The sequence below is a fragment of the Pipra filicauda genome, unplaced genomic scaffold (genome assembly GCF_003945595.2).
Source record: "Pipra filicauda isolate LSUMZ 115617 unplaced genomic scaffold, ASM394559v2 scaffold116_size3395265_pilon, whole genome shotgun sequence".
NCBI lineage: Eukaryota > Metazoa > Chordata > Aves > Passeriformes > Pipridae > Pipra > Pipra filicauda.
In genome coordinates, this window is record NW_024103618.1 from 2,909,036 (window position 1) to 2,923,958 (window position 14,923).

The window sequence follows — 14,923 nt, forward strand, 5'->3', positions numbered from 1 at the left end:
TCTAGAAAGCAATGTCTTTGAATTGAATTTTTGAATGTTTACACCATGCCCAGAAAAGGTGGGTATGGTATCTGGTTGTGTACAGTGAATGGGGCCTCAGCAGGCCAATTTAAGGGTCTTCAACTCCAACTGGGTTGAGGACATGCATCACTCAGCCTGTTGTGAGGCTGGAGTATCATTTTTCACATACTCCATTTTCCAGCCCTTACAGTCTTATTGGAATTCTACGTAATCTCAGGCCAGGTTTTCCAGAGTTGGAAAACCCAGGAGTATTGCATACCTTTCTTTACCATTTTATATTTCCAGTCCTTAAATATCGAAGAGCTGCTGAATCTAGAAAGGAGACTTTCTGTCTCATTTTTGGTGATTCTTGCAGGTTTTCCCACAGAGTGTTGTGCTTTTGTCACCGGGGGTTGTATGGAGCACTCTGAATCTGTCAATATAATAAAATGTCATCTGCATTCAGAAAGATTGTGTGGGCTTTTTCCTCAAAAAATATTTCCGTTATACTAGTGTGCAATTTTATTTATATTTTCACACATCCCATTACAGTAACAAATAACATAGGAGAGGCCAGCTTTGCAAAGTAAACTCCGCTTGTCTGGCACAACGTAGGACACCAAACATTCATTAGTATAGTGGCCATGAGATAGTACTACAAAATTTTAACTATGCTTAATATTTTATCCCCACAGTTTATAATATTTAATGATAGTGTTCCTTCAGTGCTCAGGTTTCAGCTGACTTCTATGCGTACCACGTTCCTCCCGATAGTGCGGCCATGAGCGTAACTTCTGTCTTCATTCCTGGTATTCAGTACAACAAAGCACTGTGTAAGGTTTGCTGTGACTCTTGAGTCCGGATTAATCAAAGGTCACCGTAAACAAAACTTGTGTCTGTGTTTGCAAGCCCTCATTTAGATCAGAAGGCCTGACTGATGTGAGATGCCAGCCCATCGCCACAAATAATGCTGTCTGCAGGGACACACACTCATGCTTCCCAGCATCTGGACACCAGAATTTAAATGAAGCTTGTGTAACCTATTGTAGGAAAATTCTTGTGTCTCTGAATGTCACATGCCCTTGCACTGGTGTGGGACTTTATTCTGCAACACTTCCTTCCCAATGGATTTTCATGCAGCGTTTCATTCTCCCAGCGGTTTGCCATCATTTTGATTTAATGCCTTCCATTAATTCTCCAGGGATGCTGCTCTGATAGAGGGGGCAGGTAGAAGGCGATGCCAGTTCTAACATCTCTTCTTCCTTCTGGACATTCCTCTCAACAAAGGAGCCCCAAAATAACTAAAATTAAACTGTTGTAGAGCTGAATGTGTCTCAAAAGAGTTGTGGCTCTCTTATTTACAGCAGGAAAATTTATCAGTCTGCAGTAGAGGAAATGCTACAGAGACAACCCCTTTCTTTTGGAAATTGCCTGGCTCATCGTTCCAGACCAGAGTACTTTGAACCGGTTCTGTACAGTTGTTCTGGGAAATCAGAACTGCAACTGAATCAAATCTGGGAAAAACAGAAACAGTGTGGCATTTCTGTGGGGTGCAGCCTTCCTGAGACAGAAGTTGGGCTGCACTGTCTTGTACTGGGGTGCAATAAACCACTTTCTTTTCTGCACATAGAGAGCCTTAATGCCATGAAATGCTTGATACCATGTGTGTTTCACTTACCTTCTTTTTCTTCATGTACTTTTCCAAATATTGAAGCATATCTATCCATCTATCTATCATATATATGTATGTGTATATATATACATATATATATATATATATAAAATACAACAGGCTTCCCACTGAACTGAACTGTTCTGTGGTCTTGCCAGTGCCTGCTGGGGCTGCCTGGGTCTTGACTGCTGCAAAGCAATAACAGGTGGTAGAACTGCACCTACCATGAGACTAAGAATGAGTTTGACTTTGAAAAACATTTGTCATCCTCAAGCAATCATAAATTCAATTTCTTTTACAATGGCTTGACTGCAAAATGGAACTAATCAATGTTTCTGAAAGCCAGAAACACAGCTCTCTTTTACTGTAAAATTGTACAGAGGTTTTTTCAGTTGCACCTGCAAATTCTTTCCTCCTAAAACATTAGCTGGTTTGCAACTTGTATTTGTAGATCAGTTTAAGTAAAGACTATGTCTGTTTATAGTCTTTCTCGGAAGTGAATTAAAAGTGTAATGCCAAGCTAAGAGCACAATGATACAAATAAGCATAGCAAAGCTGGAGCAGTCTTTGCTTGGAGATATTTCATCATTTAAGTAGATTGTCAAGGTCATTTACACTACTAGATCCAGTCAGAGGATATTACATCTTAAATGCATCAGTGCCGTAAGCATGTCCCTGTCACCTTCCCTCATGTCTCAGAATAAAACCACCTCTTTTAAATTTTCTGAATTTCTACTTCAGTCCTGGAAAGCTATTTGTAGCTGCAAGTGCTATTAATAAAATTACTTTTAGGTAGATATCACAAGCTTGGGTGCTGCACTACAGAAAAATATTATTTTGCATGGGTTATTGATAAACACCAAATTATTAAAAATGAGAAAATCTTAACAACTCCTTCCCTCAAATATTTTCTCATCAGTGTTTGCACTTCTCATTCACATCTAACATTTTATTTGGTTTGGACATTTAACAATTCTCTGCTGAAAATGTCACAAAAATATTTAAACAGAGGAACAAAGAAAGCCTGAATAATTTAAATTCAAAATAAGCACATATAACATTGATTAAACAAATCAAACCATGGACTAGAAACATAAATAGGGAAGTAATCTTCACAATGCAGAACTGCTACCAGCTCCAGGTATAAGATAGCATTAGACTGTAATTATTTCTCTGCTGTAATTATAACAGAAACACATTTTTCAATGTCTATAGGTATCAAAGGGGTTTTCCAAAACCAGTACTGCATTCAGCTTCAAGTTAAGCAGAATTTGAATATTTTTTCTCCCACATCAGAAATGATTAGTGTGTCTTGCACTCTCACAGTCATATTGCAACTGAGCATTGGCCCAAAAAACATAGTAGCTTCAGATTAAAGGCACCTACACACACCGCAGTGGAATGCTGAAGGTCAATACATAGATACTCATTATGGTTTTCATTCTCAGAGCTCCCTCGACTGAAATACGGGCAAAACACAGATCAAACAGAGACATCTGAACTAAGATGAGGAAATTCTGAAAACTGGGGTCAGATGAACTTTGAGCTTTGCCAGATGATCTGACAGCTCCTTTATCAATAAGAAGTTATCAGCAAGAAGGGTACATATCACTCTGTGCCCCCTGTGAGGCTGGCATAGTCACAGCTTTATTGTGCACATACACTGACTAAGCCTGGTGAGGAAAGCGGGCGAAGTGCTGTCCAATCTCCTCGAGCAATGAGGCACGGCTGAGTTGTGGTCTCAGGTGGTCCCAGACATGAACCTGTGAAACCTCAGGAAAGGCAGCAGCAGCTTTCACACAGGGTATGGGGACCTCTGAGGTCAGGAACCATCTCCAATCACCACCACAGAAGCATCTCCATGCCCGGGAGAGTGGAGTGGCAATGGGGAGACAGACACATGGGACTGCCTTTTCTTCAATGAGTTAGGACCAGAGCTTCAGCAAGCACAGGGCAGAGCATACTGTAGCTATCCCTAAAGACTGACCAACAGCTCTAATCAGAAGTCCAACAGCAGACTGTTCAGAGCAACCGAGGATTTAAAAAAAATAAATGAAAGAGGAACATATACAAGCTGGAGAAAAAAACCAGCCTCCAGCTGTCAGGATAACTGCTACAGAAAGAAGTACATTCATTTCCTCCTCCAACAAGAAGAAACAGAGAGAGCCTTTGAAATGACATTACACAAAGCACCTGTTGCAAAGAACTGAATAGAGATTTTTGTTCAAGTTGTATTGCTGCAAGTTATTTGCTTGCATTTTTTTAAGATTAAATTCCAGAACTGTGTAATCAAAACGCATTCTTTGCAAATGTAGTTAACAAAGTAATTTAGGTACCCAGCTTCTGTGATCTCATAGTTAAGAGTAACTGCTTATTAAGTAATTACATGCCTACCTGGTTTTTCCAGTGCAGCCAAATACATTTGCAAGTTTACAGTCATACTTGGTACAGAGGAATGAAACTGCAAGCAGAGCCAAGGAGAGAATGGACAACCTTGATACTGTCAGTGGGACCCTGGAGTGATTGCCACTTCAGGGCCCCATTATATGTTTCTTAAAATTGAGACAGCAGTACTTTTCATTCTGTTGGAAATGTAAAGGCCAGTGTCACAGTACACACCTCCTTCTGTTAATATCTGGACTACACTGGGCTACTGTATAGGTGCTGTTGACATCCAGATCATCCACACACTCTGGACATGAAACCAAGCTTTCAGTGGAAGAGTTACTAATGTCAACTATATGCCTAGGCAGAAAGCGGTCATTAAAATCACTGTGTCCCATCCTGAAGAGGTGTTTTTTCAAAAGTGTGGACTTGGGACATGCAGAATTCCACTCCTGAAGAAAGGTAAACTTTTGCTTACAGTGGATTGAAGAGTTGCTTGGGAATGAGAAATATACCTGTCTGCCTATATAGAGATATAAACAACTTATTTGCAAAATTTTACTTGGGGAAACATAATAAAATATTTGGAACAGTAAAGTTATTAATAATGTTTCCAGGTCAAGGAGGATATTCACATTCCTTTCATGGAAAGGTTCACTGTTTTGAATAACCACATATTATTTTGGCTACATCAGCAAGCATGTGAGGTAGGAGAGTAAGTACCACAAACACAGTAACATAGTGAAACTCTCCTGAAAGAATAAGCAAATAAAGCAGAATACTGAACATGGTTCCCCAATTCACCACTTCAGGAACAATGATGCTTAGAAGTAGCATTTGGTGGCCTTTTGTCCTTATTTTGTGTGGATTTCAATGAGAACTTGAATACAGAGCAAAGGGAAGTTGGATATTTTGTCTTCTTAAAGCCTGTATCCTGGACATTTAGTCTGGGAAGAGACATGAGTTCCTGAGGTCTCAAGCAAAGGAATAATAAGCTCACTGAAGACCTTGATTAAGGCAATGATTCCCACTCATTCATCACGTCCTTCTGATGCTTGAATGCCAATGTTGGTTTTATAATTATGGTCCAGAGTGATTAGTAACATTTGCTTATTGCTTTGAGAATGTCAAATGTTAAGTGTTACTGCCTGCCAGACCCCTTATCCCTGACATGCATGAGGCAAACTTGCCTCTCCCCCTGTTTAAGAGCAGAGCATTCTTACCTCATCACCAGCCTGGGTTGGGTAATACAAGTCTGTCACCAAGGATCCCACAGAAATGCTGGAATAATTACAGTACTTTGCACTTTCATACCATCCTCCCAATGGGAATTCCTAGTGCTTCATAAACATTAGCCAAAACTTATTAACTTCCTATAAAGTATGATCACTGTGATCCATTTGCTTTAGGGGGACAGGCACATGCTGATGAAGACTTGAACAAAATTACAGAGCAAGTCAATGACAGCTCCAGTAATAGATTCTAGATATCAGATCCCACATCCCATGTGCTAGATACTAGGCTGGCTGTAGCATTCAGGTTGTTACCAGAACAGCCCTACATGAGGTCCCACACATCCCAGCAACGGTCCTGCCTGCTAGTCACTTACATCTTTTTAAATAAAAAAAATAAGGAAAGATTGAGTTTTCTGTTTTTGTTTTTTTTTTTAATCACACACAGTCCACCACATGAAAGGCATGTCAGTCATGGACATCCGGTTCCCATGTGGATAGGATCCCCTACCCCATTTTAAGTGATAACACAAGGAGAACAAAGCATTACCTTCCTCTCCAGCAGCAGAGTTTCCAACAGTTTCCCTTTCACGGTCAGTCTGGTTGGAAACAGCACTTCCACTTTTTGTCCTTCGAAGAACACTGAACGCCTTGTTTATTTTTTTAAAAGATCGGCTTCTTATAGTGGAACGTTCAAAGTGTCGAGCTGCAACAGCAGGAAAAAACAAATCAATATAGTTCAACAGTTCTGAGACAGAACCATAGCATTTCTGCAGCCCTTGGCATATGATGGGCTATAAGATCAACAGCAGGGCTGCCTGCACTTCACCTTCCCACCTGAGTCCTGCTGATACTCTAAGGCTGCACCCACACGAATTTGGGTACAATTACCCTGCCTCAGTTCTACACCCTGGAATTGCCTCCTTCCCTGTCTGTTTTGCCAGCCACAAAGAGATATCTTCTGTGAGTGTGGTAGCCTTGGAAAGAATAATCCTCTGCCAAGACAACATCTCAGCATCAATCCTGTGAAAAATGCAAGTAAAAGGAAGAAGCACTGCCTTTCCCAAGCTATACAAGTGTGACAAAAAAAAGGCTGGAAGTTGTTAAAAACTCTTCTTGAAAAAATCCCCACTACTACTACTGCCTCAAAACCTTGCAAGGCTTCCAAAGCCACCAACGATTGCCAACAATTTCATGTCAAAAATTCGAGGATTATCAGGTAGGAGGGATCAAATATGTCACATATTCTGACCTGAGTAAGGCAGTACAAAAGAAAAGTCGTAATACTTTCAAAACATGTTGCTCTTTTCCATTCTGCTAAAGACATCTTCATGGCAGTTGCTGTTCTGTCTCTTCCAGCTCTGCATGCTAGCCAAACATTGTAATCTAATTGTACAACATTCTCTTAAACCAGACTGTGGCCTCTAAACTCAATAAAACCGACAGGATTTATTGAGATTCTGGAGTTCTCTTCTTGCATTATCCCTTTCCTCGCCCCTCCAGCTCCATGCACACAAGAAGAAAGCATTTTCTAGTCTTTCTTCAGCCTTTATCAATTCTCTCAAGACACAACTGGTCCAACAAGGTGGGCTATCCATTTTGGCTTTAGAATCCTCAAATACGCAGTTTGAACTCACAGTTAACACTTCTGAGTCTGCCTGTGGCAGGACATACTTTTCAAATATGACACTCATCAGAGACGAGTGCAGTGTCACAGGGTGAAAGATCAAGGCAAGATTTCCTGATGCAACTTGTCACTGACTGTGGTTATTTCAGCAGGACCAGCTCTTCCGAGCTGCACCTTCCTGAGAAGCTGGCAGACATCTCCCAAGATTGTAAGGCAATTCTTAAGGCAATTCTTAAGGCAATTTTTCCTACGAATACTTGGCAACTGCCAAACACAGTTCCAAACAGGCTTTTGGGTAGGTGCCCGCGTCCATGGGGGTTACCTAGGCCACCATGCTCTGGTGAAGCCGTTACACAGCTACACCATCTTCCCAGCACACCATACATAACATTTAATCTTCCAACTGAGCTGACTTGTCTAAATAATCTTTCTTAAGACTTGCAGTTTGCATGTGTACAACTAGTCTATCTTCAGCTTGATGCTGCCCCTGGCCAAGCCATTTTGTTTTCAACTCAAGTCTATTTGGTCACTGAGTACACAACTGGATATACCATGTAAAATGAAAGCTTTCGATATCCTCCCCTTTTTTTTTTTTTAAAAATCCTCCAACAACCTATATTTCATAGAAAAATCAATGTTGAAAGAGGCCACCAGGCTCTGAAGCCACCTTTTTAGCTCTTACTTCGGTTTCGGTTGCTGCGGTGCAGGTCTCCGGGGCTGCTGCCCAGCTGGCTGTCCTCCGAGGTGGGGCTGAAGGCCGGGTTCACCAGCCCTGGCTCATCTGTCATTAAGGCGATGGCCGCAGCTGCTGAGAGCTCAGGGCCCAGGGCAGCTACCGCTAAGCTGGAGCCATGGTCCGGAGAGCAGTCTTGGGAACGTCTCTTCCGTTCCTTGGTAAGGCCATAGTGAGATGCTCCTTTACATCTAAGGAGAAGCGAGGAAAAGAGACACATGATAGCAAGTTGCATTTAAATGCTGCATACTTATGGAAATTATCTGGTGTCAAGGAATCACTTGGAGTACAAACTGTGATGACTGTGGTGACCAGTGAAATATGGATGATTAACAAGAGGGAAAAATGCCAACCCTGTCATGTTACACAGAATCAAAAAGAAGGAAATCTGTTCTTCAAAGGAGCTGAGTTAACATCTTACATAGAAAGACTACTGGTGGTCAAGGAAAAATAGAGAGCCACAGCCTGGCATGTTGTCCCACGTGTATAAACAGTTACTGCAGATGCAGGACAACAGGAACAGCAGGGGGCTAATTAAATCAGAGGCTGGTGAAATAAAAGGTGCTTTACCCAGTCCTGCACCCTGAAAAACCCTCCCTGTCACCAAGGCAGTCACACCTGAAGCACAGTACTGTTGTCTGTAGAGACCAGTGCAATCGATGAAGGGAAAGCTGCAGGTGGGAGCTCAACACTTGAGAGCTTCGGGAATCCACTCCCCATAAGGTGCCCATACAGAGCATTTACTACTTGAACTGCACCTGAGGAACTGTTTTCAAATTCAGCCACAGAGATGAGGTTGCCAGCAATGCTATTCCAGCTCAGTTGAGGCACTAAAATAAAGAGGTCAGTACCTTGACAGAGGAAGAGGTGCAAGAGGTGGTAGGTGTGTCCCACTTCCTCTGCAGCCCCACCAGTGACAAGGAGGGAGTGCAGGGCTCCCACCAAGGTCCTCAGACCTCAGACCGAGGTCAGCCTGGGATTTCATTAGCTTGAAGAGCTCAAGGCAGGTCCTAAAATACTTCTGAAGGAAAATCCAAATCCTAAATCCTAACTCGATCTCCACAGTGACAAAATCCTCTGTTTGTGGTGGACATGCATATTCCCAAAAAAGCTGAAGATATTATAAGAGGCAATTTACAAGCCTGCTTTGAAACCAACTTACTGGTGGTGCCAACTATCTGCTCTAGATTCATCCTAGAGCGTGAAGGCAGGACCATGTGTGGCATTTCTTTTTTAAGATGCATTAAAGAAAGTCGCTAGAATGAAATTGAAGGTCGCTGTACTCTTTATGAGTCAGTATTCAACAAAAGCTATAAAATAACTGAAAATACAGAGTGGCCAAGGACACAGCACCTTTGACTTTTCTCCAGCACCTCTTCTGCCCAGTACCCACGCACTAGAACCACATTCACTGCATTAGAAAAAGAAATCTGCCTTTTAATCATAATCTAATGAACTTGACCTACTTTCAGTTACTATTATCTCTTTCTTCATAGCAAAGGCTAACTGATGACTTTCATGAAAGTGCCTGTAGGGCAAACTCACAGAAATAGATGTAGAAACCCTTAGGGATAGAAAGCTCTTCGTAATATATGGCATGCACAAAAGGCAATGCATAATACATGCAGTACACAATGCTAGTGGGTTAAGTGTCACGAAAAGAAGTAGTACACTGAACAGAAGCCTTGGAAGAGAAATGATTTATGGTAGCAGTTTCTGGGACAGAAAGAAAGAAGAAGTCACAGAGCTCTCTGTATTAGCTTTAGAGCAGCAGTTTAATTTCTCCTATGGTATTGGCTTTTGATGAGACAATTGAAAAACCTTTTTTGGCACTAAATTATGATTTACCATCATTTACCTCATACCACTTCTGACAATGTTCATCTTAAAGAGGGGAAAAAGCCCTAAAGCAAACTGTGTCGTATTGATGCAACTATGTAAGGGCTTTGTATATACTTTAAGGCTTGGCTGGGAATGGCTGTAACAGAAGTTATTTCTGAAACCTTTCACAAGCAAAATGAGGAATCTCAGTAGAAAATACTCTTATGGAAGAGAAGGTTGGTCAACTATTGCAAAAGACTGAAAAACAGCTATTTGAGGCACCTGTTGCAAGGCAAGACTGCAAAAATAATTATGTAAACCAGAAAGGAAGAGCTCTCCTGCCTCTCCTGCAGCAGATATTTTTCTATTCCTTCCAGAAAACAGGGTGTGACTTCCTCACTCCCCCAGAATCCTACACTGTGGCAGGTTGCCCTCCTTTAGATTTCACAAGAAGCAGAAGCACAAAGGCCTTTCCCTCTTGCTGCTTATCTAAAGTTCTCCAATGCAGCATTTTGGAAACCCATCCTTGACATCTCCCACTTGCAGTCAAGTCACATTTGCTGATCCAGGCTAGTAATTTTCGACAAAATAGTTAAAAAATAGTCTAAAAACACAGCTCAACAAAGTGAACACAAAGAATTGGCTTTGGGGAGAACTGTTTGTTGTTCTCAGAAGACAGTCTCTGCTTTACAGTGATCCTGCAAAGATTTAGAGTATAAGAGATATTCCTACTCCTCTACATTTTATTTCATTTGCCTCTGCTTTCACCATGCCAGTAAAGTTTCAGTAGCTGATACTAGAACAGCAGCCTTGTGAATGGATCCTCAAACACAGATGATTTTTTATATTTTGTGGGTTCTATGAAGATCAACATGAAGATCAGAAGTGGCTCTGCCCAAGGTTTCCCAGCTATCTGGAGTCAACCACTGCCTGGTGCCCATCTGCACTTTACTACTAAAGACTTCACTTTCTGTGGAAATCCTCACTTACTGCTGCTGGCTGCACTGCAGACACTCAGTCAACAGCATCAATCCAACAGCAATGAACAGAAGACAGTTACTTTGAATGTAGAGAGGACTAACACAGTTTAAGACGTGGCTTATTGGAGAAGACAAGTTGTCATGACACAAAGCACAAAGCATATCTTTCTAACTCTGCCAGAAATAGTTAAAAGAGAACCAAAGCTCTTCAAGTGTGAGCACTGGAGCTATTTCTTAAATAATTGTGGCAGGCATAAATGAATACAAATCAAGCCTGCTTTCTTCAGATTAACACAGTGTCCTTGAAGAAGAAAAAAAGTCCCAAGACCTCAAACTTGTAATAAAATCTGCAACGGCATCTCTTCACTTTCATTGTTTTGCTTATGCTGACACTGCTGTGATAACAGAAAACAGAAGAAATTACTGTCTAAGTGGAATCATATTTATAGTGTCTCAGCTACATTTTTCCATATGGTTGGATTTGGCTCCCAGAAAAGAGGAATCCATAAAACAGCTACATGCCAGTACTAATTAGCTCTCTCATTGTGATTATTAATCACAATGCCTGATTTACAGCTGGAGGAGCAGGATACCCGATTAACACAGGCCAGTCAGAAAGTGAACCCAACACTGTCTGCAGGCCAAGGTGAACTACAGATTTATGTTCCTTCTCAGTCGCGTTGGACAGCAAGTACGTCCATACAGCTGTATGATACTGAAACAATTTGAAGGCCAAACTCGAGAGAGATAAACAGACATTAATAATGTGTGTTGTGCAGTTCATGTCATTAATGTAGTGTCACTAGGTTCATACAGGAAATTGAGAAAATAGCTTCTTCTGTTTGCATAGCCTCTTTTATGAAGCAGAAATGTGCTGTCTGAAATTCTGGCCACGCGAGCTAACCACTAGGCAGTGGAGAGCGGTGGTGGCTCCTGAAACTTCACCCAGGACTGCAATTCTGGCTAGTATCAACACTAGCAGCCACAGGGCAATCTTTGCTCTGCACCCTGCTCCACATGCAAGGCTTTGAACTCCAGGCTTCAGGAGCAGCACATCCAAAGTACTGGAGCAAGGAGATCCAAAACACCATGGTTGCCTTAACTTGGTCCTACAATTCGTAAAAACAACCTTCAGTTAAACTCAAGGCCAAAAGAAACATATTCACATCATTTGAAATTCAAATCAAAACAGTGGTTTGAAAACAGATTTTTCCTTGCAGCATCCCTGACTTGCACAGCAAAGGAAGGATTGAAAGTGAGGTTGACCTCAAGGATTTCAATTACCCAGGCTGACATAGAAACAAAATGTAAAGCCAAAACATAAGCAAGGACAACTGCATGGATTTTTTTGCTTCTCTTCTAGTGATTGAAATGAAACAATACCACAGGTAAAAAACATGTATGTATTTGCCCATGGAAGGGGATTGGAACTAGATGATATTAAAGGTCCCTTCAACCCAAACTGTTCTATGATTCCATGACTTATAATGCATTTTTTCTTAAAAATGCCCTGCTTCCTGTGTCACTTCACAGGCTATCTCTCTTTCTTCCTGACTCAGACTTGACTGGGTATGAAACAGGGCAAAAAAGTGAATCTAAAGAGTCACAGTGCCTGTGAGCCAGGTCTGACACAAATAAACAGAGCAGGAACCTGCCCAGTTCAAGTGGCGCTCTCCCAACCTCACTTCCAGCACACTCATATTTTGGAGCTATTTTGCTTTAGTACAGCAGCTGTGGACATATTGTCTGAATGAAATTAAAAATAATATATACAAAGCACTTACGATTGCCCAGCAGAAGAAAATACTGTATAATGGGCTGTCATTACTGATCCAAAACTAAACCCTGATCAGGGTAGACAAGTATGTTTCAGCTATACTCTCACTGCAAGCAGCCTCATCCCTGTGTAATTTGGGCTGGACACAAGCTGGGATCCAAAGTACCAACAGTGTGTATCTTACCCCCTGTCACACAGATGCTCCCGACCGCTCTGGTACCCCTGAACTGATTCAGTGGAAAGGCTAAGGGAGCAACCAAAGCTGATCAGCTAGGAGCGTCCTGGATAACCTGGTGCTGATTAACCTCACTTGTGAGACCCTGGTGAGAGGCTCCTGCTGTGCCTGGGAAGAAAGGAGGGAGGGGCTTGAACTGGAGAGCCTGACTCACAAGAAGGTGTTGACAATTCCTGCCCCACGGGAACCATTCTCACCATGTGTGCATCAGCAGTGACTGACACAACCCAAATACCCACCACATGGATTTCAGGCCAAACACCTAAACTCTAAATTTTTCTGAAACTCCATCATGAGGAAGTGAAGTGACTTGATCAGCTCTCAGACAGGGGTGACATCCTTCTTCTGCTCTTACTTTTGCCAACTGTGCACCAGGAAATCTTTTTTTTTTTCTTGTTTTTTTCTAGGGAAATCCATCCTGGAACTGAATGCTTAACATCAATGATTTTTCCTTGATAATTCTGATTTCTTGCAAGGAATAACCACTGTGTGAATGCTGCATACGAAAAAAAGCTTCATAAAGAAGTATCTAATTTTTTTTAATGCATTCGCTTTTTCTGCTTTTCTTAAAGAATATCAAGAGCATTCCTCAAGCTACTGTAATCATCAGCTATGTCTAGAAAGGTCCTCCCTGCATTAAACATTCCTCAATATTGATAAAGAAGGGAATGAACCATCTAATAAGCAAAGCTTAAAGTCCTGGATTACAGTTTCCAGTGGACACTTGCTGAAAGACAGGCTGCAAAAAACATATCTAAGCACGCAACTAGAAACAGGCTGTTCTCTGCACCTGCACTTGAATTCCATAATGCCAGCAACATTTCCAAGTGCTTACCATTGCTGTTCTGTGCCCTCTGTACCCTGGCATTGATGCACTTGGGTATCCTGTCCCTGATGATCTCTCAGTGTCAGAGGCTTGCCATCTTAAGTGGGAAATTGTCCCAGTTACTACTGCTCTTTCATTTCAATAACCCTATAAACAAAAGCCTTTTAGAGACAGCTTCCTGACACCTGGGGCATCAGGGCTAGCTGGGAGGGTAGCATGGGCCAGGGGCATGAGCCCCGCTGCCTCCAGAGGGTTGAGGATCAGCAATTCCTTCCTACGCTTCCATAAACACTGCTCTTTTTGGTGTCAGCACAGAGACAGATATGATAGAAGCTAAGATGAGGCAAATGGCTTATCTGCCTGGTTGTCAGAGAGATTTTCTCATGTTATTTGCTTTCTATTGTCTTTGCTATAGTATAAACACGGAGTAGATTTAGTGGTTCTATATTTCTGCTTTATTACTCTACAAATATTTATAAAGGTCCTCATAACATTTATTTCTTTAAGCTAAAGTTATTAAGCTTAAATAATTTCCCACAATATAGGAAAAACCTCTCAAATACCTATCTTTTTCAGTTTAATTTCTACCTATTCCTATTATGGTTTCCCAAGGTTTTTTCCCACACTTTTTTGTATTAATGAAGACATCACAATTCAATAAACTCTGGAACTACCTTACTAGCAAAGCCTAAAGTCGTGCTTTGTCCTGTCTGTAAAGATCTGACCCCAGGGAAGGGCTGTCATTTTTACAATGCTTTTGCACTAAGATGCTGTCAAACAAAATATATTTGTGCATTATATAAGGAACGTGCGCAAGAGTATTTGTGTACTTACATTTCCACATCAGCTACTCCGTATAAATTTGGGTCCACCACTAGAAAAACGAGTCACAGTTCCCATAGATTAAAAAAGTAAGGTTTTCTAAGCATATGAGGAAAATAAATATGGATCGTTTTTTATAATTACAATTTAGTCCTCAGCTACAGTGACATATTCCCATTTCTGTGATTTGTTTGCTGAGAAGGAGTAAGCACAGCTAGTGATTTTGGTACAGGCCCTTGAAAGTATCTTGCATTGATGAAGAATGGAATTGCAGTTCAGAGTTCAGACCCCACAGTTTCCAAAACTACCAACAGACAAAGTTGGTGCCAGGCACAAACCGAATAAACATTCAATGGAAACCAAATCCCTATTTCAAATTTGACTGCTCATACCAAGAGAAAAGAGGAATCTCCACATTTCCTACTAGATTTCAGGAGAGCTGAAAGAACTTGGAACACATTCTTAATCTTAAATAAATCCTAGATTTTTGACTTCATGTACATGCTACCAAAGTGTCATGTAACATGTGGATTAAGTTTTTTTCTCCCTTCTCTTTAAAACTCAAAAATTTGTATTTCAACCAGCATCATCAGCATCTATTATGAAATCTTTTAAAAGGACCATTAACATCTATCATGGGAACAGGGAATTGTAAGAAATAGGTAAACAATACTAGTTGCCTGCAATTGTGGGCAAAAATCATGTCTGGAATTATTGTGCAATGATCCCAGTTGTTGTTGGGACTATGTAAAAATTGTTGGTCCAGATCATGTTCTCTTTCTCTCCTGATATTTATTCTAGGCCATTATTCTG

At 41.2% G+C, this 14,923-nt stretch overlaps 1 protein-coding gene across 2 annotated transcripts in view; it reads right to left on the reverse strand.

The window, feature by feature from the left end:
* The window catches only part of LNX1 (ligand of numb-protein X 1), a 65,670-nt gene that overhangs the window by 26,673 nt on the left and 24,074 nt on the right, over nucleotides 1-14,923 (reverse strand). For both annotated transcript variants that reach the window (XM_027735924.2, XM_027735925.2), the window contains exons 2-3: nucleotides 7,599-7,840; nucleotides 5,840-5,995 (exon numbers count right to left, since the gene is read on the reverse strand). In XM_027735924.2, coding sequence (XP_027591725.1) covers nucleotides 5,840-5,995; nucleotides 7,599-7,840 — 398 coding nt within the window. The remainder of the gene's footprint in view (nucleotides 1-5,839; nucleotides 5,996-7,598; nucleotides 7,841-14,923) is intronic.